The following is a 25,197-nucleotide window of genomic DNA, read 5'->3' on the forward strand; positions in this document are numbered from 1 at the left end:
ACATGTTGCATGTATGTGATACCTGTTAAAGGGATCCTTCCTCGCTTCCAAGCATGGCATCACTCTCCCCATGAGGAAAGCAATACCACTGTAACAACCGGTTACTTGGGATGTTACACTCCCTCTTTACCATGGAGCCCACTCTATGCTCCTCTTTCCCCAAACCGAGTACCCCAATGCTGCCTCTTCTCCATACTAGGCTCACCCATTACTGCTCTTTCTCCATACTGAGCACCCACACTGTCCTCTCTTCATACGGAGTCCATCCCCCACACTGTTATCCTTCCAATTTGTCTCTCGCACTATACAGTTTCATGTTTGGGGCATGGTTAATTAAAATCCATTATTTATTGGTTGCAATTAAAACTTGGTCATACAATGGTATTTTTTGTGCACTGTTTTAATCGCAACCAATAAAAAATGGATTTTAACTATTGATAATTCACACTTGAAGCTGGACTAGATGAGCTGACCTTCTTTTGCACCACAAGTTGCTCTAACCCCCGGTCTACAGTAAAACTCCCACTAATTTCCAGTCTACAGTAAAAGCCCTCTCAGTTTTCGACTCTACACGCTTACCTGCTCCCGATGCTTCTCCTTCTGTGTGGCGCTCTTCAGTGACTTCTGCAGTTGGAAGAGGTGACCTCAACATGCTACAGCAATATCATCAGTGTGAGTACAATGCCACACATTAGGGCAGGGAGCTTATTGGAGCTCCTCTGACCCCGGTAGTGCCATCACGCACAGTGGTTTGTATTCGTGTCTTACATCCTGGTGCAGCTTCCCGTAACCCGTTTCCCTAGGCATCGGACATCCAGTGCCTGGTGACAAGTACGGGCCTGGAAAGGTGATAACTTCTTTTTACCAAAATACCTCATTAGTTAAAAAAGAAAAGAAAGCAAGTTCCCTTTGTAATTATTAGTGACTGCGTTATCAGATTGTGTAACAGATTTCCTTTTACTTTTCTCGCTTACCAGGCAGTGCCAGACATGGTGTCAGGCAAATTCTGCATCTCAGCAATCTGAGGAAGGCACCTGGACACAGCTGAAGGAAATAAGGAGATCTGGAATATATATATTTCTTTTGTTTTTGTTTGTGGTTTGAGTAATGAAGGAGATTATATTTTTATATGGTACAGAAGGGTTTATGTATAGAATATATTTTGAGTTAACTTTCTTTGGTCTTCTGTATTTTTTTGCTTAATTTTTAATTTTATGAAATGTTCTCAGCACACTCTTCCTCTTCTACTGCAGTAGTCCAATGGTTGGTATAATTCTGCTCTTCCGGGCTTTATGAGGACTCTGGCAGATAGCAGCTCTCCATTAGGATGTACACTCACAGGAGTTGTCAGCATAGTCTCTGCTTGGAGATGTCACGTCGTCCACCATGTACATAGCCTTCGGAAAAACATGCAGGCCGTGGACAGGATTCTTAATTTTAGATGAAGAGGTGCATCCTTGATCATATTCTGTGAATGTGGATAATAGGAATGATTTGTTAACACAATCAGCTTTTTACAGAAAAAGTTAAGAAAAATTGATATTTCCTTTGCTCGCTTATTATTTCTTTTAATACTGTAATCTTAATCCGCCTGATATGAACTGGCATCTGACGATTGTATAATTATTGTGTACTGAATACTGTCACTATACAACTTTACCATAAAAATCTGCCATCCTTTCTAATGTGAGTATGTAAGACATTGTTTCCCGACATGTACTGGACACTGACTATTGTATGAATGTTGTGTATATTGTTACTATACAATTTATAGAACATACTATATATACTTACATTTGATAACGGAAGCAAGAAATCGCTTCCGCTTGGTAGTACGGCCCGGATTACGGTTCTGCAGGTTTTGTTGGATTTTTCCAGATTCAGGTGTAATATCTGGAGTGCAGGTCTACCTGAGGTGTGGATGGAGTTATGATCTCAAGGAGATGGACAGTCCTCGGGATCTTAGCTGGTATTTTGAATGAGAAGACTGCCCCCACATTTACGGCAAAATGTCTTCTCTTCTCTGATTTTTGTGAAACGCCCAACTCTATGGAGACAGAAAAAACATGGATCAGACAAGAAAGGGCAGAAATATTAGTTATTAGAGGGAGGACATGGATTATTCATGGAAAATTAGATCTCAGTCTTCAGTGATCTTCTGATCTCATGATATTAGTTGAATTAATGTAGTTTCTTTATAATTATATAATAAAATATCTCCTTACCTGTATCCACACCCTGCACACACGTAGTTATACGTGTAATTGATGTCATACGCGTGATACATGCTCACTGGTGGTAGTTCAGGGTGAGCAGAGATGACCATTTCAGTATAGGATAGCCAGAGTGGACCATGGCCATCGTTTTGCATGCCATCAATGTGCCAGCAGGCGGCATGGCACAATTCATGTGCCAATGTGTCTCTAAGGCGCTCTAAAGATAGAAAATATACCATTACTATAACTTATAAAGATACTTTACATGACAAGTGCCAATATGCTAGACCATATTTTAGGGAAGACTCAAGAGACATTTGCCCTGGAGCTTTGGAAATTTCACCAACTATAGGACCTGAAGGATCTCCATCACCCCGGCTGACTCTTCTGATCCATCAACCCAGTAATTCCTAATTACATCCCTGGCAGTCACTATTTATGTGTGTTTTATCCATTGTTCACCTCCAGATTCCCCACAACTAAGGAAAAAGGGTCCTTGAAGGCGTTTCAATGATCCAATCCAGTTAAGAACTATGAAAGCTATGAAAGTTGCAGTAATTTCGGTCTGGTCCTAACAATCTGTTAATTCCATCAAAATATCACATTGTTGCCATATGATTGTCATATCAAACTTACCTGCAGAGTCACACACTTTATCCGACAGTTCAATAGTGGAATATTGATCATTATCCTTCCAGATGTTATAACAGAATGCAGATGTGGCCCTCAGTCTTTTACTCCACTTAAATTGTATTTTATCTTCAGGAAGCTAAAGATGAGAAATGAAGAAATAAAATACATTATATAGTAATTTAATAAAAAAATGCAGTCCCTTCTAGGACACTACGATATGGAGGTATGACTTGTGACTACTGGTCCTAAAGACTCCCGTAGGCACCAGGGCCCGGGGGTGACTGCTACCTCCGCACCTCTATAACTCTTTACACAGAGGAATAGTAAAGGTTATCGATGATTTATTACAGAGAAGTTTACATGTAGAGATACAGATAGCACAATATAGATGATAGATGTACAACCTGGGGATAATAATATTTTACCTCGTTCCCAAACACGGTGCGATTGTACAGCTTGAACAGCCGCGTCGCCAACTCATGCTTGGTCTTTTGGAAATCTTTCACATATGGAGATGTGGGGCATGTGATATCCTGTATAAAGCAGCCTTCGATGGTACAAATAGGCCTAGAAGAACGGAAGATCATACATGAAGCCTTAGATTATATCTCAGAACATTCCTTTCCCCTACAATTTAGAAGGGATTTCCCATTTAGGGATCCAGTCACCCCAGTGGTAGAAGGTCAGGGGCACATATACAATAGGAGCAGCCAGCAATTAGCTATGAGTCCGGGCAGGTGGAGGAATCATCACTGAAATAAATATCCCAAAATGCCAATGTAAGAACCCAATATCATTGATATATGAGCGCGGGTGGAAGGATTCATTGGGTGTCAAGAGTTACACAGGGAGGAGAGGGGGATTAGCTAAACCCTGACATGGATTGGGGGTGCAAATAAAGGGAAGCAATAGTGCTGGATTTTGTGAACTGAGCAGATGGCTGAGGATGTTCACCAGAGTGGGGCACCACTTATTAGTTTACAGTATATCCTATAACTTTATAGAACTTACTGCTCCTCCGAGGTGGAACTCTCCAGGTATCCGGATAATTCTGTATCTGGAAGGAAACATAGAGCAGTGAAAATCTTTTCATCTTTGGTAATTATTACATTAGGCATCTGTATAATATTCTTAGAGAGGAGCAAAATCTGCAGTCCTTGATTGAAAGGGAGTGAGGAGGCACCAGATATTCATGGCCACTACTCTAAGCGTGATGGCTGGGACCACTTGTTGGCTATCAGGTCAAGACGCATCTGTCTATTGTTAGATTATATTTAGGTGAAATATCTGTAATCTGTATAGATTGTGAAATAATCCACAGTTTTGGACACTGACCACTGAATGGAGATGTTGGTTCCATTATTATGCAGTCATCATCATCGCTGTCACTAACGATCACTGGAGATGCGCACTGTTCAGGGACAATGGCAGCTTCATTATCAGAAGTCCTGAGTCCTGTGAATAACATAGAACATAAATTGGATCAATGGAATATGTCCCTTACCAAAAACCTAGGATGTGTCTAGAAAACACAGCTAATTACTCCTTACGTTTGTGAGATGATGCTTCCTCGCCACTAGAATAATCATCATCATCATCAGATATAACAATGACATTGGTGGAACTGTAAAAAGAAATATAGAATTATGAATCAGTTGGGAAAAATCTAATATTAAAACTCAATGAAATTATGGATGAAATTACAGATAAAAATGAATCAGATAAAATAATCCAGAGCCCAGGAACCACCAGAGTCTTATATGAAGCTGGGATGAAGGACACTCAATAGAAATGTCTCCCAATGGGACCGGAGCTCAGCGTTGGAGAAGATGTGATTCATCCTACCTGCAGATGTCATTGCTGCATGATGGTAAAGATGGAATTATATCTGAGGAAGAAAAGGAAAAGGAATATAGTAGACGGTTATTATATGTAACAGCAATATTAGACAATTACTGGCATCTTCAAGGATGTGAAGATTGGAGACTATACTTAGGATAGACTTTTAATGATTTGTGTGGGTCTTTTCAAAAGAATGAAGGGACGAACGTATGGGCCGCAGTGCAACTGCAAAAGTCATCATGGTCGCCTTCATTGGTTACAACCCAGTCCCAATGGGTGAGCTGCAGTACCAGAAATGGCTGCCCAAAGGTCAACCCTGAGGTTACAATGTTAGAAGATCTGACCCCTATTGATTAAACACTGATAGCTTTTCATAAGAATAGGCCATTCATGTTTAAGTCACACACAACACATTAAAAAAAATAATTACAGAGGCAGGAAACCCTACAATCCCGAGCTAAGCTGCTCTTATAAACCCACTATATCTGGGGCACATATCAGCAGAGACTAGATTGTATCGGGGATCAGTACCTGGGTCTCTAGGTTTTATCCCAGTATTGAATTCTGCTTCCTCTTGATGGTCCGGAAGTTTCAATTTTTTTTTAGGATGGGACTAGAAAAAGAGAAGAAATATAAGACTTTAAATGTCACATAAATCATCAGAAATATCAGTAAGGGTATGAAAATAACAGACGGGGCCAGTTCTGGTTTTCACAAGGGCACATGAGTGAACAGATCCGGGGGGCAGGGACATTTTATTCTTATATTAATAATTGTAAAAATTGTTACTGACGGTCTAGTAAGATGGATACAAACTCTTGTGATTTTCTACGGTCGCTGATTATTTACCCAATACCCAAAAAGGAATATTTTCTTCATTATCAGCTATTAAGAAGCCAACAATCAGCAGTATTGATCACATAAACCGTTAGACCATAGATTGGTGATATATGAGAATAATGTACAGAAGTGACGGCTCACCTGATGGTAATCCTCATCACTGCTGTCCTCTGAATCAGACAGAACGATAATACGCTTGAAACGCTTTTTGTTCGCCATGTTTTAAATCACAGATTACCACAAATCTTCTCTCTCCAACGCCTTCAACAACCCTCAACGGAATCAGGCGTTACACGGCATCTAGTACTGTCCGCATATTGTGACATCACCAGCCATGGAACATTGTCGCTGTGACGTCATCACAGACACCATTAGAAGCAGCCATATATGTATAGATAGGAGGCCGCATCTGTACTCACACATAGTTATTCTAATAACGTGGAGTAATAACAGGATGATTATTGTGAATGAGATGTGTTTGTGAAAAGTGTTGCTTTGCACTGCTGAAAAAAGCCTAGATTTATCAAGTAAAATGAATCTTTCTGCATATGACACACAGGCATACAGGACTTTGGGACAAGTATTTTACTTTGTATATCTCAGGAATAATGGCCCAGGCAGGACTCGGCTATAATAAAAACAGTGGTAGAGATGCCATGCACCCTGACAGGGCAGCAGCGTTCCTCCGCCCCGATCTTCTGTTATTGGAGCAGCAGAGTACAACATGTGCTTTAATTCTAATAACTTTAAAAAAAATTCAGTTTTTATTAAATTGCATAACTGGTGAAAAAAAAAACACACAGGCAAAGTAGCATATTAACAGAAGATTGGATGCTCCATTATCAAAAATCTGCTTGAACACTTTCAGGTCTGAGACTTTTCCATAATCTCATAGCATGAAAGGGTAGACTGATGAGGAAAGTAATGATTATGACTGCTAAATTCTGCAGCATTAGCACTGCTAGCCTATCTGGTCCAATCCAACAGAACAGCTTGATACGTACTGTTCTGTGTAACCCAAGAGAGTGTACATGCTGCACCGTATTCACCACTGAAAGTGCCTGCAATGGCCTTTGGAATGTGGGAAGAAACCGGAGAACCGGGAGGAAACTCAGGCAAATAGGGAAGAACATAGAAACTCCTTGCAGATGTTGTTCGTTGGTCAGGGTTTTACAGGTATTTAATATTCATAAAAGGTAACAATACCAATAGCTCAGCTTATCTCTAATCTTAGCACACATGCATCTCATTGGCTAAAGTTAATTCTGAAGAGTCTAGGAACGGTTCTACTGTTAGTTTTGTTTCTTCATTATTTCTGAGTTGACAGTTCCAAAAACTGCTTATTTCAGCACATGCACACAGACTCAAACTCCATTCCGGAAAGGAGAAAATGCATGACGAATATCAAAAATGGTGTCAGGATAGATAAACATAAATCCTGCTCTCACAAACTCATGACCCCAGCGCTGCAAAGCTCCGGTGCTAACCACTGAACCATCACTCTGCCCATAATTATGGAAGACGCATTGATGCTTTATTGGCAACAGGAAATAAAGTATTACTTTAATTTCCATTCTATCCAAAGGATCCTACAAATTCTGAAGGCCACTATGTATATTATGGGTAGTAATATGATCTTTATGTTGCCTAAACATTCTAATTCTAATATATACAAAAATGTCAATTTCCAAAATCAGAAATACCTGGGAAAACCCTAAAAACCTATATAACCTCTCTCATACCCATTTTGTGGTCCCATTCACGGGATTGTCCTGGCAAAATTGCAACTTTTTGCAAGTATGATTCAATTACTTAAACTTTTCTAGATATTAGTTTATGGTTTCTGAATTAGAACAGTCTTGTCCTCTTCTGAATTGCAATGTCTAGACAATACTCTGTGAGCCAAAGAATCTGGACTCCAGATGGATACGTTATAGGAAACTATCAAAGAGGTTTGTGCAGCTACTGCTGCTGTATGTAGTTCAGCGCGAACCCGAGACTGAATCCACTTTCAGGTCAGAATCCTGAAAATGTAACTGTGGTGTTCTCATTCACCGTCCGCAAACTAGCATCTAAAAAAAAAAGTGAAATCTAAAGTGTATAAGAAAGTTATAGAAGTTTTTATTCATGCACTGAATATGTAAGGTAAGGGTAATTTATGGAGACACTGACCATGTTGGAAGAGGTACCCATCACAGGGATAACACAAAATAATGCAGATGGACAAGCATCAGTTCAAGAAAATGTTAAAAGGTCCCAGGTTTCAACAGAAATGGATAATTAATATATACAAAAACATGAAAAGATCATGTACCACGTTTGTAACCCTGTTGCCTGCTGACATTAAAAGATAATTGGCTCAGGAATTTAGTATCCGAGTCATACGTGCCGTATTGCTGAAACGTTGACAAGTAAAATGTAACCATATGAAACTAATATGAATGTGGCTCAGTGTAAAAAGATGTAAGAGTCAGGTTTTACACCTGCTACCTTTCATACACATATTCCATCAGTAATGTTCTCTTTATTGCTGTGTAATGGATTGGGTCCTTCATTGCAAATACTTCACATCAGTGGTTTCAGATACTTCTAAGAGTATGTGGCCTCAGAATGCAACATCGGCAGCAAATAACATCACACACACTGTCAAAAGAACTGGTGTTTAGAGTCACGACAGAATATCTCGGCCCATGTGACCCTCACACTTCAACACACGTAATTGTAATTGATGTTATAGGTGTCATACATGGTCACTGGTCATAGCACAGATTGAACACAGGAGATCTTTTTGAGTGATGAAAATCCACAACTGAACACATGCACTGTTTTTTACTCTCCATCAGTGAGAAAGTAGGAAGCACACACACTACGCCCCCAGTCCCATCAGGAAGGTACCTACCAACTTGAATCCAGGAACTCAGATCGCTGAGTCTCCCACTGAATGCCAAAATTCTCCTTTTCAGTGGAACAGTAGTTGATCAAATATAATACTGTTCTATTAAATCTCCATAGACCTTTCATCAATCAAAAAGTTGTGGGTATGTGCAGGGCGATATTTGGCATTTATGCTGTCACAGCCTGGAGGTGTGTTTGGGCTCATTGACCTGTTGAAAAATGAATGATGGTCCAACTAAACGCAAACCGGATGGAATAGCATGTCGCTGCAAGATGCTGTGGTAGCCATGCTGGTTCAGTATGCCTTCAATTTTGAATAAATCCCCAACAGTGTCACCAGCAAAGCACCCCCACACCATCACACCTCCTCCTCCATGCTTCATGGTGGGAACCAAGCATGTAGAGTCCATCCGTTCACCTTTTCTGCGTCGCACAAAGAAACGGTGGAACCAAAGATCTCAAATTTGGACTAATCAGACCAAAGCACAGATTTCCACTGGTCTAATGACCATTCCTTGTGTTCTTTAGCCCAAACAAGTCTCTTCTGCTTGTTGCCTGTCCTTAGCAGTGGTTTCCTAGCAGCTATTTTACCATGAAGGCCTGCTGCCCAAAGTCTCCTCTTAACAGTTGTTGTAGAGATGTGTCTGCTGCTAGAACTCTGTGTGGCATTGACCTGGTCTCTAATCTGAGCTGCTGTTAACCTGCGATTTCTGAGGCAGGTGACTCAGATAAACTTATCCTCAGAAGCAGAGGTGACTCTTGGTCTTCCTTTCCTGGGGTGTTCCTCATGTGAGCCAGTTTCTTTGTAGCGCTTGATGGTTTTTGTCACTGCACTTGGAGACACTTTCAAAGTTTATACGAGTAGCAAAGAAAAGGCAGCACTCACCGATCCTTTACGAGAGGTAACTTTATTTTCTGAACTTACATAAAACTCTTCACGGCCGGGGGTGCAGATGAAAAGAGTGCGGCAAGTCGCACTCTTTTCATCTGCACCCCCGGCCGTGAAGAGTTTTATGTAAGTTCAGAAAATAAAGTTACCTCTCGTAAAGGATCGGTGAGGGCTGCCTTTTCTTTGCTACTCGTATGGACTTTGTGATGTGGTTCGGCCGAAGCACCCGGAATCCGACGGTCACACTCCCATCGTAGGTGAGCAGGATTTGTTTTTCCTCTTTGGCGGTGGTGCGGTAAGCTGTGCTTTCTATTATTTGCTGGAATACACTTTCAAAGTTTGCCCAATTTTTCTGACTGACTGACCTTCATTTCTTAAAGTAATGATGGCCACTCATTTTTCTTTACTTAGAATTTGTATTAGGGCAAGAAAAAAGCAGCTAACAGTCTATTCAGTAGGACTATCAGCTGTGTATCCACCAGACTTCTGCACAAGACAACTGATGGTCCCAACCCCATTTATAAGGCAAGAAATCCCACTTATTAAACCTGACAGGCAACACCTGTGAATTGAAAACCATTCCCGGTGGCTACCTCTTGAAGCTCATCAAGAGAATGCCAAGAGTGTGCAAAGCAGTCATCAAAGCAAAAGGTGGCTACTTTGAAGAACCTAGAATATAAGACATGATTTCAGTTGTTTCACAATTTTTGTTAAGTATATAATTCCACATGTGTTAATTCATAGTTTTTTATGCCTTCAGTGTGAATGTACAATTTTCATAGTCATGAAAATAGAGAAAAATCTTTAAATGAGAAGGTGTGTCCACACTTTTGGTCTGTACTGTACATAGTTACAGTTTTTTTTTCTCCCAAAAATTAATCCCCCCCAAAAAATATACGGTCTGTTCTGTCAGACAGAGGCCTGTTTAAAAACCATAGTTTTTCAGGCATACGTAGCATAGTTGTGTGTGCTAGCCTTGTTCTACTAATTTTTTTGTGTGTTTTAAATTCACCAAAAAAGGCCTCATATATCTGCGGGCTCCAAGTTGGGCATTTTAGGCCGTTTTGCCACTATTGTTGCTTTCTGTTACTCTAATTATATACAGCACTATTTGGCATTTTTTTAAAAAACAGACCACATATTTGCCAGAGTGGTATTTCCGTGACAGCCCTCATTTATCTGCGTGCTCCAAGTTTGGGCTTTGTAGGTCGGTGGACCACTTTTTTTTCTGTCTGTTACTGTGATTATATACAGCACTATTTAGCATAAAAAAATATAAAAAGGCCACATATTGGCCAGTGTGGTATTTTCGTGACAGCCCTCATATATCTGCGTGCTCCAAGTTGGGCATTTTAGGCCATTTTGCCACTGTTTTTGCTGTATGTTACTCTAATTTTATACAGCACTATTTGGCTTTTTTTTTTAAAAAAAAACAGCCCACATATTTGCTAGTGTGGTATTTCCGAAACAATCCTCATATATCTGTGTGCTCCAAGTTTGGGCATTGAAGGCTGATGGACCACTTTTTTTGCTGTCTGTTACTCTACTTATAAACAGCACTATTTTGCATAAATTAACTTCACAAAAAGCCCCCAAAAATTGAATACAGTCTGTTATGTCAAGCTGAGGCCTGACTGGTGTTTGGGTTATTTGAAATAGCACAGTAGTCCATTTAAAATGGGCAAGGGGCAAGGGACGGGAAAGTGGACTTGATGATGATGGTGCATGCAGAGGATAAGGCTGGTTTCACACTTGCGTTTTTGGATGCTGCGTTTTAGCGCTAAAAAAAAGCATGCGTTTTTTTTCTATACTTAACATTAAAAAACGCATGCGTTTTTTCGCATGCTTTTTGACGCGTTTTCGGTAACGCATGTGTTTTTTGACGTGTGCGTTCAGTTGCAGAAATGCAACCTGTAGTAATTTCTAGCGGCGTTTTTTTGCCGCAAAAAAAGCATGTGTTTATTCGCGGCAAAAAATGCATTGCTGTCTATGTAAACACATGCTTTTTTAAGCACATGCGTTTGCATGCGTTTTTAAATGCATGCGTTTCTATAGAAAAACAAGAAAACACAAAAAAAAACAAGAAAACCCTAACCCTTGGGTTACTAGGGATCCTAACCCTAATCCTAACCCTAAGGTTAGGATCCCTATTAACCCTAGGGATCCTAACCCTAACCCTAAGGGTTAGGGTTAGGATCCCTAGGGTTATGGTTAGGGTTAGGGTTAGGATCCCCAGTAACCCTAGGAATCCTAGCCCTAACCCTAGCCCTAGGGATCCTAACCCTAACCCTTAGGGTTAGGGTTAGGATCCTAACCCTTAGGGTTAGGGTTAGGGTTAGGGTTAGGATCCCTAGGGTTATGGATAGGGGTAGGGTTAGGATCCCAAGGGTTATGGTTAGGGTTAGGGGTAGGGTTAGGGTTAGGATGCAAAGGGTTATGGTTACAGTTAGGGTTAGGGGTAGGGTTAGGGTTTGGATCTCTATGGTTAGGGTTAGGGGTAGGGTTAGGGATAGGGTTAGAGTTAGGGTTTGGATCCCTTTATCACCTTGATGGTGGGTGGTGGCTTATCAGTGACCTGGTGACCAGGACATTCTAATAAAAAGCTACCCCTAACCCTAACCCTAGGGATCTTAACCCTAACCCTAACCCTACCTAATTCTATTAATAGTGGGTTTTCTAGTTGATTTTGATGATTGGCAGCTGTCACACACTTCTCAGCATGCGTTTAAAAAAACGCAAAAAATGGCACGCCGCATTTTGCCGCATTTTTTTTCATGCAAAAACGCATGCATCTAAAAAATGCACCGTTTGCATGCGTTTACATGCATTTTTTCACCACATGCGTTTTTTAAAAACGCTGCAGATCAAAACGCAAGTGTGAAAACAGCCTAAGGCCGTGGCCAAGGTGAAAGTGGGCAACAACAAAGACCCACATCTTCTCGCTTAACCTTCCTGTCCCAGTTTCTAGGGGACCGCAGCACACCACTATTGAAGCCAGAGCAGTGTGAAAAGGTTGTTGGTTGGATAGCGGATAACGCATCAAGTCACTTAACCATCACCACCACCACCATGTCTTCCATACGGTCAAGTCTGAGTAGCCGTGAGTGTGGCCCGGATATTCCTCACCCTGATCCTCCTTCCTCCCACCATGCCGAGTGCCCTGAGATAACTGATCCCACACTTGGACACTCTGAAGAGCTGTTCAGTTTTCCATTTCAAGATTCAGAACACTCGGCCGGTCAACTTGAAGTGGGGACAGATGAGATTGCCCAAAGCTTTGACAAGCCCCAGTCACATGAAGGCGATAGTGGGAAAGCGTCAGAAGAGGTTAACGATGATGAGACACAGTTGCCAGAAAGTCAGGAGGAAGAGCAGGGTGCGGATGTGGAAGACGAGGTGGTGGATGACTATGTGACTGATCCAACTTGGCAGGAGGACATGCAGAGCGAGGGCAGCAGCACACATGGGAAAGAAGGCATATCACCCCAATAGGCAGGAAGAAGCAGTGTGGTGGCCACAGATAGAAGGTGTGCATCCATTCCCCGTAACACCAACATGAGGGAAGTTGCCATTCCAACTGTTAGATCTTCCTGAGTCTGGCTATTTTTTAAAGACTCAGCTGATAACCCCAAACAGACCATTTGCAGCACCTGCCATGCCCGCATCAGCAGGGGTAGAAAAACAACCAGCCTGACCACCACCAGCATGATCAGGCACATGGTAGCAAAGCACCCGACTTTGTGGGCCGAACCGCAGGCTCCACGTTACACGCTGCAGGTTACACCACTGCTTCTTCCACTGTTTTGCGTAGAAGCCAACGCCCAGTACATCGCACATGTGAAGATGCCTCTAGCCCTGCACTTGTTGTGGCCCGCAGTCAAGCAGCACCATCATCAAGCCCATCCACGTCCTTGTCCCAGCACAGCCTTCAGTTGTCTATAACACAGTCTTTGGAACGCAAGCGGAAATACCCAGCCAACACCCAAAAGGCCACAGTCCTAAATTCTAATATTTCTCTTCTGCTTGCGCTAGAAATGCTGCCTTGTAGTCTCTTTAGACGGAAGCTTTCCGCAACCTGATGGCAGCAGCCGTCCCAAGGTACTCGGTCCCCAGTCTCCACTATTTCTCCCAGTGTGCCGTACCGGCATTACACAAGCATGTGTCCCACAACATTACTTGTGCCCTCAACAATGCTGTTACAGGGAAAGCCCACCTAACTACAGACACATGGACAAGTGCTTGTGGGCAGGTACGGTACATCTCACTGACGGCACACTGGGTTAACATAGTGGAAGCCGGGACCCTGTCGGACCTTGGGATGGAACACATCCTCCCCACGCCGAGGATTGCTGGACCTGCGTCAATCAGGGTTGCCCACACAGTCTACAACTCCTGCACCTCCTCCATCTCTGAAATCAACATATCAGTAAGAAGCTGGAAGCACTGCAGCACTGCCTCAGCCAAGCGGCAACAGGCTGTGCTGAAGCTAATTTGCATAGGTGACAAACCGCACAATGCAGAAGAGTTGTGGACAGCGCTGAAAGAGCAGTCAGATGTTTGGATGACACCGCTGAACCTACAGCCAGGCATGGTCGTGTGTGACAATGGCTGTAACCTGGTGGTGGCTCTGAGGCAAGGTGAGCTCACACCTTGCTTGGCCATTATGCTTAACCTCATGGTTCAACATTTTCTGAAAAGCTACCCGGAGCTGCCGGATCTGCTAGTGAAAGTATACCATCTGTCTACCCATTTTAAAAAGTCAGCTACTTCTTCAGCCACCTTTGCCGTGCTTCAGCAGCGTTTGCAGTTTTCAGCTCACCAGCTGGTGTGTAATGGAACTCTACCCTGCATATGCTGGAAAGGATTTGTGAGCAGAAGAGGGCAGTTGTTGATTACCAACATCAACAAGGTCATCGATATTCAGTTCAGACTCCACACATAAGACCTCAGTAGTGAACATGGATATCTGACATATGTACCATCCTCCAAAACTTTGAGGAATGCACCAAGATGATGAGCACTGATAACGCCATAATTAGAGTCACTATCACGCTTCTCAGTATTCTGAGAACATCTTTGCTCACAATTAAAGAGGATGCATTGCAGGCAGAGCAAGAGGACATGGAGCAAGGAACCATGCAGAGGGATTACACTCAGCCCAGCCTCATATCTTCTCAACGTGGATTGGTAGTCAATGAGGAGGAGGAGGAAGAACAGGAGCTACTTTCATGCACTATAGACGGTACTACAAACACAGCTGTCATACCATCTGTTCAGTGGGAATGGCTTGAGGACAGGAAGGAGGAGGATAAGGATGAGAAGGAGGAGGACAGCATGGTCAGTCGCCCTGTTGGTGAGGACACGGAAGTCTTGCCTGTTAGCAGTCTGGCACGCATGGCTGACTTTATGCTGCACTGCGTTTCACGTGACCCTCGCATTACAAAAATTTTGGGTGACATTCATTACTAGTTGGTGACACTTCTGGACCCACACTACAAGGAGAACTTTCAATCTCTTCTACCAGAGACAGAGAGGTGTACTAAAATGTTGCAGTACCAGAGGGCCCTTGTAGTGGAATTACTTAGAAAATTCCCATGTGAGAATGCTGGCAGCAAACGTCAGAGTTTGTTGTACAGCCAAGGAGTCCAAGCGAGAGAGATAGAAGTACAATCCAGCTCAGGCAGGGGAATAATGGCAAAGTTCTGGGACAGTTTTTTCAGACCCTCCCATCGTGACGGCACAGAGACAAGGGGTGCTGTCAAATGAATTGCAATGCTTGGGAAGATGGTGAGGGAGTACCTTGAAGATAGTACAAACGTCCTCCTTGATTCCTCTGTGCCTTTTAATTATTGGGTATCCAAGCTGAACACGTGGCATGAACTGGCTCTCTTCACCTTGGAGGTCCTGGCCTGCCCTGTCAAAGCATGTTTTTAGTGCCGCTGGTGGAATTATAACAGATAAGCGCATCCGTCGGTCAACTGAAAATACTGACAGGCTGAGTCCTATAAAAATGAACAAGGGCTGGATTGGGAAAGACTTCTGTACACCACCAAGTGAAAACTGCAAAACATAACCTCAAATACATTCTCTCTTTTGGGGAGGAGTATTCTCATGCACCTCTTCACAACCACACATGGGTATACACTTCCAGATTTGGTCTGTTTGTTGATATCCTCCTCCTTATCCTCATCCTCATCATCCAGAACCACTAGATGACCAGGGTGAATGTGCTCTGTACTCTTATAGGCCGGTGCATTTTGGGGAAGGGGGCTGTGATGGCACTATTTTATTTAGTAAAAAAAGGACCCCACATTGGGGAATTGGGCATTACATTACATTGGGCCTACTTTTTAACTCTGTCTCCTGCAATGTGGTCCTTTACCTGCCACTAGATCATCAGGGTGAACGTGCTCTGTACGGTGAATTGTCGGCAAGGGATGCGTGATGGCACTATTTTATTTAGTAAAAACAGGACCCCACATTGGGGAATTGAGCATTACATTACATTGGGTCTACATCTTAACTCTGTCTCCTGCAATGTCTCTTCTTTACCTGCCACTAGATCACCAGGGTGAACGTGCTCTGTACGGTGAATTTTAGGCTAGGGAACTGTGATGGCACTATTTTATTTAGTAAAAAAAGGACCACACATCGGTGAGTTGGGCATTACATTACATTGGGCCTACTTCTTAACTCTGTTTCCTGCAATGTGTCCTTTACCTGCCACTAGATCACCAGGGTGAAAGTGCTCTGTACGGTGAATTTTGGGCAAGGAGGCTGTGATGGCACTATTTTATTTAGTAAAAAAGGACCACACATTGGGGAATTGGTTGTCAGCTCATGCCCTTCATTACAAGTATCAGAGACCCACACCCCTACATTGGGCTTACTTCTTAACTCTGTTTCCTGCAATGTCTCTTGCTTATCTCTGACGACATGACCTGGGTGAACGTGTTCTGTACATTTATAGACCACAGAATTTTCAGCAAGGGGGTTGTGATGGCAATAGTATAGGTATTAGTGTTGAGCATTCCGATACCGCAAGTATCGGGTATCGGCCGATACTTGCGGGTATCGGAATTCCGATACCGAGTTCCGATACTTTTGTGGTATCGGGTATCGGTATCGAAACAACATTAATGTGTAAAAGAAAGAATTAAAATAAAAAATATTGCTATACTCACCTCTCCGACGCAGCCTGGACCTCACCGAGGGAACCGGCAGCGTTGTTTGCTTAAAATGCGCGCTTTTCCTTCCTTCCGTGACGTCACGGCTTCTGATTGGTCGCGTGCCGCCCATGTGGCCACGACGCGACCAATCACAGCAAGCCGTGACGTAATTTTCAGGTCCTTCTAGGCATTCAGTATTTTAAAATTACGTCCCGGCTTTGTGATTGGTCGCGTCGCGGTCACATGGGCGACGCGACCAATCACAAGCCGTGACGTCACGGGCGGCTGGACACGCGCGCATTTTAAAATGCGCGCGTCTCCTGCCTCCCGTGACGTCACGACTTGTGATTGGTCGCGTCGCCCATGTGACCGCGACGCGACCAATCACAAAGCCGGGACGTAATTTTAAAATACTGAATGCCTAGAAGGACCTGAAAATTACGTCACGGCTTGCTGTGATTGGTCGCGTCGCGGCCACATGGGCGGCACGCGACCAATCAGAAGCCGTGACGTCACGGAAGGAAGGAAAAGCGCGCATTTTAAGCAAACAACGCTGCCGGTTCCCTCGGTGAGGTGAGTATAGCAATATTTTTTATTTTAATTCTTTATTTTACACATTAATATGGTTCCCAGGGCCTGAAGGAGAGTTTCCTCTCCTTCAGACCCTGGGAACCATCAGGGATACCGTCCGATACGAGTCCCATTGACTTGTATTGGTATCGGGTATTGGTATCGGGTATCGGTATCGGATTAGATCCGATACTTTGCCGGTATCGGACGATACTTTCCGATACCGATACTTTCAAGTATCGGACGGTATCGCTCAACACTAATAGGTATATTTTTGAAAAAGGTACGCCTCATTGGTGAAACCACATCCTTGTTGGCAAAGACTTCATAACATTTGTGTACTTTATAGAGCTCACTTGAAAAGCTCCTTTTTGTGTTGCCTGGTTGCTCACATTGGACACAATACACTTCGTATAAAATAAATTTGATGAAGCAATGCTGTTAGTTTGGCTCAGTAGTTCATTACAAATATTTCTTTGTCGACTATATTAGTTTCTCTCCTTGAGAGCGATAACTTTGGCTGCCTAAAATGTACAAATGGCGAATATATAAATGGCGATTTGTTGCCAAGATTAAAATACTGTATACCGAATGCATTCAGACAATCACATAGCTGCATTTCTGGTAAAGCATTTACAGATGTGATAGACAATGCTCATAGTGACACAATCTTGAGAAATGTTTGTTTATTCACTTCACAAACAGTTCTAAGCCTCTATATGTTTGCTGTTTGTCATTGTAAAACATTAAGGTTTACTGAAACTCTGCCTGTGGTGGATTGATCTTAATCCTTGTGGCTTTTATTTTCTAGGGGTTTATGGCCCCTCGTCTGATAACTCCATGATATCTCAGTTTCATACAACCTTGAAAGCTGGCCACTTGAAGGTTTGGTTGAAACTAGAGTTACTACATAGTGTACATCACTATATAAGACCAGAGAAACATGACTAAGACATTTGCCAAAACTAGGGTACGCCCATGCAGCATAGGTAATCTCCCAGGGGTTCTCTGTCTTGGCCTTGCTTCTCTGATATTCCAGATGGATGATGTTTAAAAGCCTCTTGTGGATGATGTAAGTATACTGTATGTAGTTAATCTTCATATATACGTAATCACTATATGTATTTAATCCCTATATGTACTTATTAAACTTTTGTATGTTAACATATACAAAAGTGTACGCACTCACACTATTCAATCATACTATTCCTTGAATTTTGTAGTTTGCAATAAAATTGTGTTGTATTGCAAGTATTAGCCTTCTAGCCGTATCTGAACCTTAGTGTTAAAAATATGGCAAATAAAATTGCCAAATTCTCCTGTAAATAATTCTGCAAAGAGGAAACCATCATACCATTAAAAAATACGAGTGGATTTTCATGGGCCCATCCAGTATGTGAGTTCCAAGGCGTAATGGGGTGCATATGACTGACTATGCAGCAGGGCTGGCCTTGCTGCCAATGTGTAAAACAAAGGAGTACAGGAGTATAAAATGCCTATTGTGAAGTGTATTTTCATGGGCCCATCCAGTATGTGGGTTCCAAGGCGTAATAGGGTGCATATGACTGACTATGCAGCAGGGCTGGCCTTGCTGCCAATGTGTAAAACAAAGGAGTACAGTGTACAAAATGCATATTGTGAAGTGGATTTTCAGGGGCCCATCCAGTATGTAGGTTTCAAAGTCTTATTGGGGTGCATATGAATTGGTAGCAGGGCAGGCCTTGAATTCAATGCAACAATTTTTCAGGAGTCTCCCCTGGACATCTTATGAAAGGGTTATTGTGGTGCATCGTAATTCTTGGCAGCCCATCCACTCACAGCATAGGCTACAACAGCTTAGCAGACCCACTGTTTAATAATGGCCCTTTAAGAAGATTTATGCCGCCTGATGCACCAGCTAAAATAGGCTCTGTGACTTTAAGAGTCCCTCCTTCATAAATGAAACAAGATAGGTCTGCTTATGTGTCACACACCACATGGCCAGCTAGGGTTGTTAAATGTTGCAATGAGATTTCCCAGTGAATGCATTTGTAGTGGTTGAAAGCAATGTTAAAGTTGAAAAACGCTTTAAAAATGCTGCGTTTGAAATAAGCCTAAGTGGGGGAGGAAATCTTCGGTCTGGGGTTAAATATTTGCCCTTACAGTCAAGTCATTAACCCCTTAATCCCATTGGATGTACTATCCCGTCAAGGTGACCTGGGACTTAATTCCCAGGGATTGGAAAGTACGTCCAGCGCGATCAACTGCGCTCACGGGGGAGCGCGGCCGATCGAGGCCGGGTGTCAGCTGACATCCGACACTATGTGCCAGGAGTGGTCACAGACTGCTCCCGGCATATTAACCCCAGCACACTGCGATCAAACATGATTGCAGTGTTCCGGGGGCATAGGAAAGCATCGCACAGGGAGGGGGCTCCATGTTGCGTTTGGAGAGCCCCTGATGTGCCTAAACATTGAAACCCCCCACAAGTGACACCATTTTGGAAAGTAGACCTCATAAGGAACTTATCTAGATGTGTGGTGAGCACTTTGACCCAACAAGTGCTTCACAGAAGTTTATAGTGCAGAGCCGTAAAAATAAAAAATCATATTTTTTCACAAAAATGATCTTTTTGCCCCCAATTTTTTATTTTCCCAAGGGTAAGAGAAGAAATTAGACCACAAAAGTTGTTGTGCAATTTGTCATGAGTACAACGATACCCCATATGTGGGGGTAAACCACTGTTTGGGCGCATAGCAGAGCTCGGAAGTGAAGGAGCGCCATTTTACTTTTCAATGCAAAATTGACTGGAATTAAGATGGGGCGTCATGTTGCGTTTGGACAGCCCCTGATGTTCCTAAACATTAAAACCCCCCACAAGTGACACCATTTTGGAAAGTAGACCCCCTAAGGAACTCATCTAGATGTGTTGTGAAAACTTTGAACCCCCAAGTGTTTCACTACAGTTTATAACGCAGAACCGTGAAAATAAAAATTCTTTTTTTTTTCATAAAAATGATTTTTTAGCCCCCAGTTTTGTAATTTCACATGGGTAACAGGATAAATTGGACCCCAATAGTTGTTGTACAATTTGTCCTGAGTGCCCTGATGCCCCATATGTGGGGGGGAACCACTGTTTGGGCGCATGGCACAGCTCGGAAGGGAAGGAGTGCCATTTGGAATACAGACTTAGATGGATTGGTCTGCAGGCGTCACGTTGCATTTGCAGAGCCCCTGATGTACCCAAACAGTACAAGTCCCCCACAAGTGACCCCACATTGGAAACTAGACCTCCCAAGGAACTTAACTAGATGTGTTGTGAGAACTTTGAACCCCCAAGTGTTTCACTACAGTTTATAACGCAAAGCCGTGAAAATAAAAATTATTTTTTTTTCACAAAAATTATTTTTTAGCCCCCAGTTTTGTATTTTCACAAGGGTAACAGGATAAATTGGACCCCAAAAGTTATTGTCCAATTTGTCCTGAGTACGCTGATACCCCATATGTCGGTGGGAACCACTGTTTGGGCGCATGGTAGAGCTCGGAAGGGAAGGAGCGTCATTTGGAAAGCAGACTTTGATGGATTGGTCTGCAGGCGTCACATTGCATTTGCAAAGCCCCTGATGTACCCAAACAGTAGAAACCCCCACAAGTGACCCATATTTGAAACTAGACCTCCCAAGGAACTTATCTAGATGTGTTTTGAGAACTTTGAACCCCCAAGTGTTTCACTACAGTTTACATCGCAGAGCTGTGAAAATAAAAAAAATCTTATTTTTCCCACAAAAATGATTTTTAGCCCCCAAAATTTTTATTTCCCAAGGATAAAAAGAGAACTTGGACTGCAATAGTTGTTGTCCAACTTGTCCCGAGTACGCTGATACCCCATATGTTGGGTAAACCCCTGTTTGGGCGCACGGGAGAGCTCGGAAGGGAAGGAGCACTATTTTACTTTTTCAACGCAGGATTGGCTGGAATTGAAATCGGACGCCATGTCACGTTTGGAGAGCCCCTGATGTGCCTGAACAGTGGAAAGTCCCCAATTCTACCTGAAACCCTTATCCAACAACACCCCTAACCCTAATCCCAACGGTAACCCTATTCACACCCCTAACCCTGACACACCCCTAATTCTAATCCAAACCCTAATCCCAACCGTAAATGTAATCCAAACCCTAACCCTAACTTTAGCCCCAACCCTAACCCTAACTTTAGCCCCAACCCTAACCCTAACTTTAGCCCCAACCCTAGCCCCAACCCTAACCCTAGCCCTAACCCTAGCCCTAACCCTAACCCTAGCCCCATCCCTAACCCTAGCCCTAACCCTAGCCCTAACCCTAGCCCTAACCCTAGCCCCAACCCTAACCCTAGCCCTAACCCTAACCCTAGCCCTAATGGGAAAATGGAAATAAATACATTTTTTTAATTTTATTATTTGTCCCTAACTAAGTGGGTGATGAAAGGGGGTTTGATTTACTTTAATAGCGTTTTTTATATCGGATTTTTATGATTGGCAGCTGTCACAAACTAAAAGACACTTTTTCATAGCAAAAAAGTTTTTGCGTCTCAACATTTTGAGACCTATAATTTTTCCATATTTTGGTCCACAGAGTCATGTGAGGTCTTGTTTTTTGCGGGACTAGTTGACGTTTTTATTGGTAACATTTTCGGACACGTGACAGTTTTTGATCACTTTTTATTCCGATTTTTGTGAGGCAGAATGACCAAAAGCCAGCTATTCATGAATTTCATTTGGGGGAGGCGTTTATACCGTTCCGCGTTTGGTAAAATTGATAAAGCAGTTTTATTCGTAGTGTCAGTATGATTACAGCGATATCTCATTTATATCATTTTTTTATGTTTTGGCGCTTTTATACGATAAAAGCTATTTTATAGAAAAAATAATTATTTTGGCATCGCTTTATTCTGAGGACTATAACTTTTTTACTTTTTTGCTTATGATGCTGTGTGGTGGCTAGTTTTTTGCGGGACAAGATGCCGTTTTCAGCGGTACCATGGTTATTTATATCTGTCTTTTTGATCGTGTGTTATTCCACTTTTTGTTTGGCAGTATGATAATAAAGCGTTGTTTTTTGGCTCATTTTTTTTTTTTTCTTACGGTGTTCACTGAAGGGGTTAACTAGTAGGACAGTTTTATAGGTTGGGTCGTTACGGATGCGGCGTTACTAAATATGTGTACTTTTATTTTTTTGGGGGGGGTTTTAGATAAAGAAATGTATTTATGGGAATAATATTTTTTTTTTCTTTCACACATAGTGCCGGATGTCAGCTGCGATAGACACCCGGACGCGATCGGCCGCGCTCCCCCCGTGAGCGCGGCCGATCGCTATGACGTACTATCCCGTCGGTGGTCATACGGGATAGTATGTCCAATGTCAGAAAGGGGATAAAAGCTGCAATTCTCCAGTGTAAATGTACCCTGAGCGACCCATGCTGCCCCACTCACCATACTGATCACCAGTACTGCCCCACTCGCTATATGGAACCCCGCCAAGCTGTCCCACTTTCCATATGAAACGTCTCACACTGCCCCAGTAGCCATAATGAGGCCAATGCTGCCCTTTCTCCATACTGAGTCCGCCATGTGGCCCCCTCTCTATTCCGAGCCACCATGCTGCCCTTTCTCCTTAATGACCTCCCCATGCTGCCCCTTCTCCATACAGAGCCCTACATGCTGCCCCTTCTCAATACTGAGCCCCCCATGCTGCTATTTCTGTACTGAGCATCACACACTGTCCCACTCTCCATACTGAACCCACATACTGCCACTTTCTTTATAGTGAGGCCGCCATGCTGTCTCATTCTCCATAAAGATCCCTCCACATTACCTCATTCTCCATAGTGAGCCCCCATGTTCTACATATTGAGCCCACCAATCAATCCCCTCTCCATACCGAGTCCTCATGTTGATATTTATCCATACTGAGCCCCTATTGCTGCCCTTCTCCATACCCTGCTGCCATTCTGCACCTCACCATACTGCTCCTGCCATGCAGTTGCAGCGCCCGCCAGAGCCATGGGGTACTCAGTATCGGGTCCAGTGGTCGTTAAAGGGATGGTCACCATGGCAGCGACCCGGTCCGTGGCACTGGGCATCCAAGTAAAAGGGAAATGACTTTAAAGGGGATGTTAAATAAAGTTTGTTCATGACACCACCTGTGGTATTCAGCCAGGGATGACCAACGCTGCTTAAAGGGGTCCACTGGGGTGATGTTATGGCAGCAAGAATGGTATGACTTCCCACAGGTGAAGCTGGGTCCCCAGGGCTCCCGATGTAGTGGAGAAAGATGGTGTAGTGCCAGAAAGAACTAGAGCATGCAAGATTGCAGTCTCTTTACCTCTTTACTGGTGCAAGGCAGCGACAGTCCAGGGTACTGGATCACAGGTGCTGGTATGGTCCGACCAGCTTGTAAGCGGTTCAGGAATCTCCCTAGCCAGGTAGGGTTGGAAGCCTTCATCTATGCGCTGTGTTGTAGTCCCTTGCTGCCTTAGGCCTCAAACAAGGTCCTCACTTTCTCTCTGTCCCCCTTTAGGTAGGATACTACCCGCATGACAGGTAACTCGAGCCTTTTTACAGGGTCTCTCCGATTACTCCGGGCTCTATGTGTTACTGTGCCATCGGATATTAATGGTGGACACGAGACTTGCAATCTGCTGTCCGCCGGTTTCTTCTGTGTGGCATGAAGTTACCCCCACAACCTTGGTCTTCTGGCCACCGGTTTCTGCGCTTCAGTGTGGAGGAAGCTCAGTCGCAGCTTTCCTCCAGCTCTTCACTCTCTTTTGCTTCTCTTCCTCCTTCACTCTCTCCACAAAACTGTTCTGTTCCTTTCTTTACTTTCCAGGAGCTGCAGAACCATACATCTGCACGGCCCCACTGCCTTCCTTACTCCTCTCCTCTCATAGACTGACTAACTCTTCCTCCAAGCCAGAATATTTATAAGGGAGCCACCCATAAACTGGATCAGAGCTCCCCCTTCTGGCCTGGAGTCAGAACATGTTGCATGTATGTGATACCTCTTAAAGGGATCCTTCCTCGCTTCCAAGCATGGCATCACTCTCCCCATGAGGAAAGCAATACCACTGTAACAACCGGTTACTTGGGATGTTACACTCCCTCTTTACCACGGAGCCCACTCTATGCTCCTCTTTCCCCAAACCGAGTACCCCAATGCTGCCTCTTCTCCATACTAAGCTCACCCATTACTGCTCTTTCTCCATACTGAGCACCCACACTGTCCTCTCTTCATACGGAGTCCATCCTCCACACTGTTATCCTTCCAATTTGTCTCTCGCACTGTTCAGTTTCATGTTTGGGGCATGGTTAATTAAAATCCATTATTTATTGGTTGCAATTAAAACTTGGTCATACAATGGTATTTTTTGTGCACTGTTTTAATCGCAACCAATAAAAAATGGATTTTAACTATTGATAATTCACACTTGAAGCTGGACTAGATGAGCTGACCTTCCTTTGCACCACAAGCTGCTCTAACCCCCGCCCCGGTCTACAGTAAAACGCCCATTAATTTCCAGTCTACTGTAAAAGCCGGCTCAATTTTCGACTCTACACGCTTACCTGCTCCCGATGCTTCTCCTTCTGTGTGGCGCTCTTCAGTGACTTCTGCAGTTTGAAGAGGTGACCTCAACATGCTACAGCAATATCATCAGTGTGAGTACAATGCCACACATTAGGGCAGGGAGCTTATTGGAGCTCCTCTGACCCCGGTAGTGCCATCACGCACAGTGGTTTGTATTCGTGTCTTACATCCTGGTGCAGCTTCCCGTAACCCGTCTCCCTAGGCATCGGACATCCAGTGCCTGGTGACAAGTACGGGCCTGGAAAGGTGATAATAACTTCTTTTTACCAAAATACCTCATTAGTTAAAACAGAAAAGAAAGCAAGTTCCCTTTGTAATTATTAGTGACTGCGTTATCAGATTGTCTAACAGATTTCCTTTTACTTCTCTCGCTTACCAGGCAGTGCCAGACATGGTGTCAGGCAAATTCTGCATCTCAGCAATCTGAGGAAGGCACCTGGACACAGCTGAAGGAAATAAGGAGATCTGGAATATATATATTTCTTTTGTTTTTGTTTGTGGTTTGAGTAATGAAGGAGAATATATTTTTATATGGTACAGAAGGG

At 43.3% G+C, this 25,197-nt stretch overlaps 1 protein-coding gene across 1 annotated transcript; it reads right to left on the bottom strand.

The window, feature by feature from the left end:
- Positions 1 to 1,078: 1,078 nt before the first annotated feature.
- Positions 1,079 to 5,799, bottom strand: LOC143809090 (germ cell nuclear acidic protein-like). Its single transcript, XM_077292251.1, has 11 exons — positions 5,673 to 5,799; positions 5,223 to 5,304; positions 4,695 to 4,737; positions 4,400 to 4,473; positions 4,185 to 4,304; positions 3,861 to 3,906; positions 3,275 to 3,416; positions 2,853 to 2,985; positions 2,226 to 2,433; positions 1,795 to 2,047; positions 1,079 to 1,468 (listed from the first exon to the last, which is right to left on the bottom strand). Exons 1-10 carry the CDS (start codon positions 5,748 to 5,750, stop codon positions 1,963 to 1,965), a joined length of 1,011 nt encoding a protein of 336 aa, XP_077148366.1. The 5' UTR covers positions 5,751 to 5,799; the 3' UTR covers positions 1,079 to 1,468; positions 1,795 to 1,962.
- Positions 5,800 to 25,197: the final 19,398 nt, after the last annotated feature.

Source organism: Ranitomeya variabilis, chromosome 2, assembly GCF_051348905.1.
Source record: "Ranitomeya variabilis isolate aRanVar5 chromosome 2, aRanVar5.hap1, whole genome shotgun sequence".
NCBI classification, from domain to species: domain Eukaryota; kingdom Metazoa; phylum Chordata; class Amphibia; order Anura; family Dendrobatidae; genus Ranitomeya; species Ranitomeya variabilis.

Coding starts and splice junctions, on each gene's coding strand:
- LOC143809090 (XM_077292251.1), bottom strand. CDS start 5,750: ATGGCGAACAAAAAGCGTTTCAAGCGTATTATCGTTCTGTCTGATTCA. Junction 2,986..3,274: donor GCACCGTGTTTGGGAACGAG/GTAAAATATTAT, acceptor TCTCATCTTTAG/CTTCCTGAAGATAAAATACA. Junction 2,434..2,852: donor TAAAGTGTGTGACTCTGCAG/GTAAGTTTGATA, acceptor TTCTATCTTTAG/AGCGCCTTAGAGACACATTG.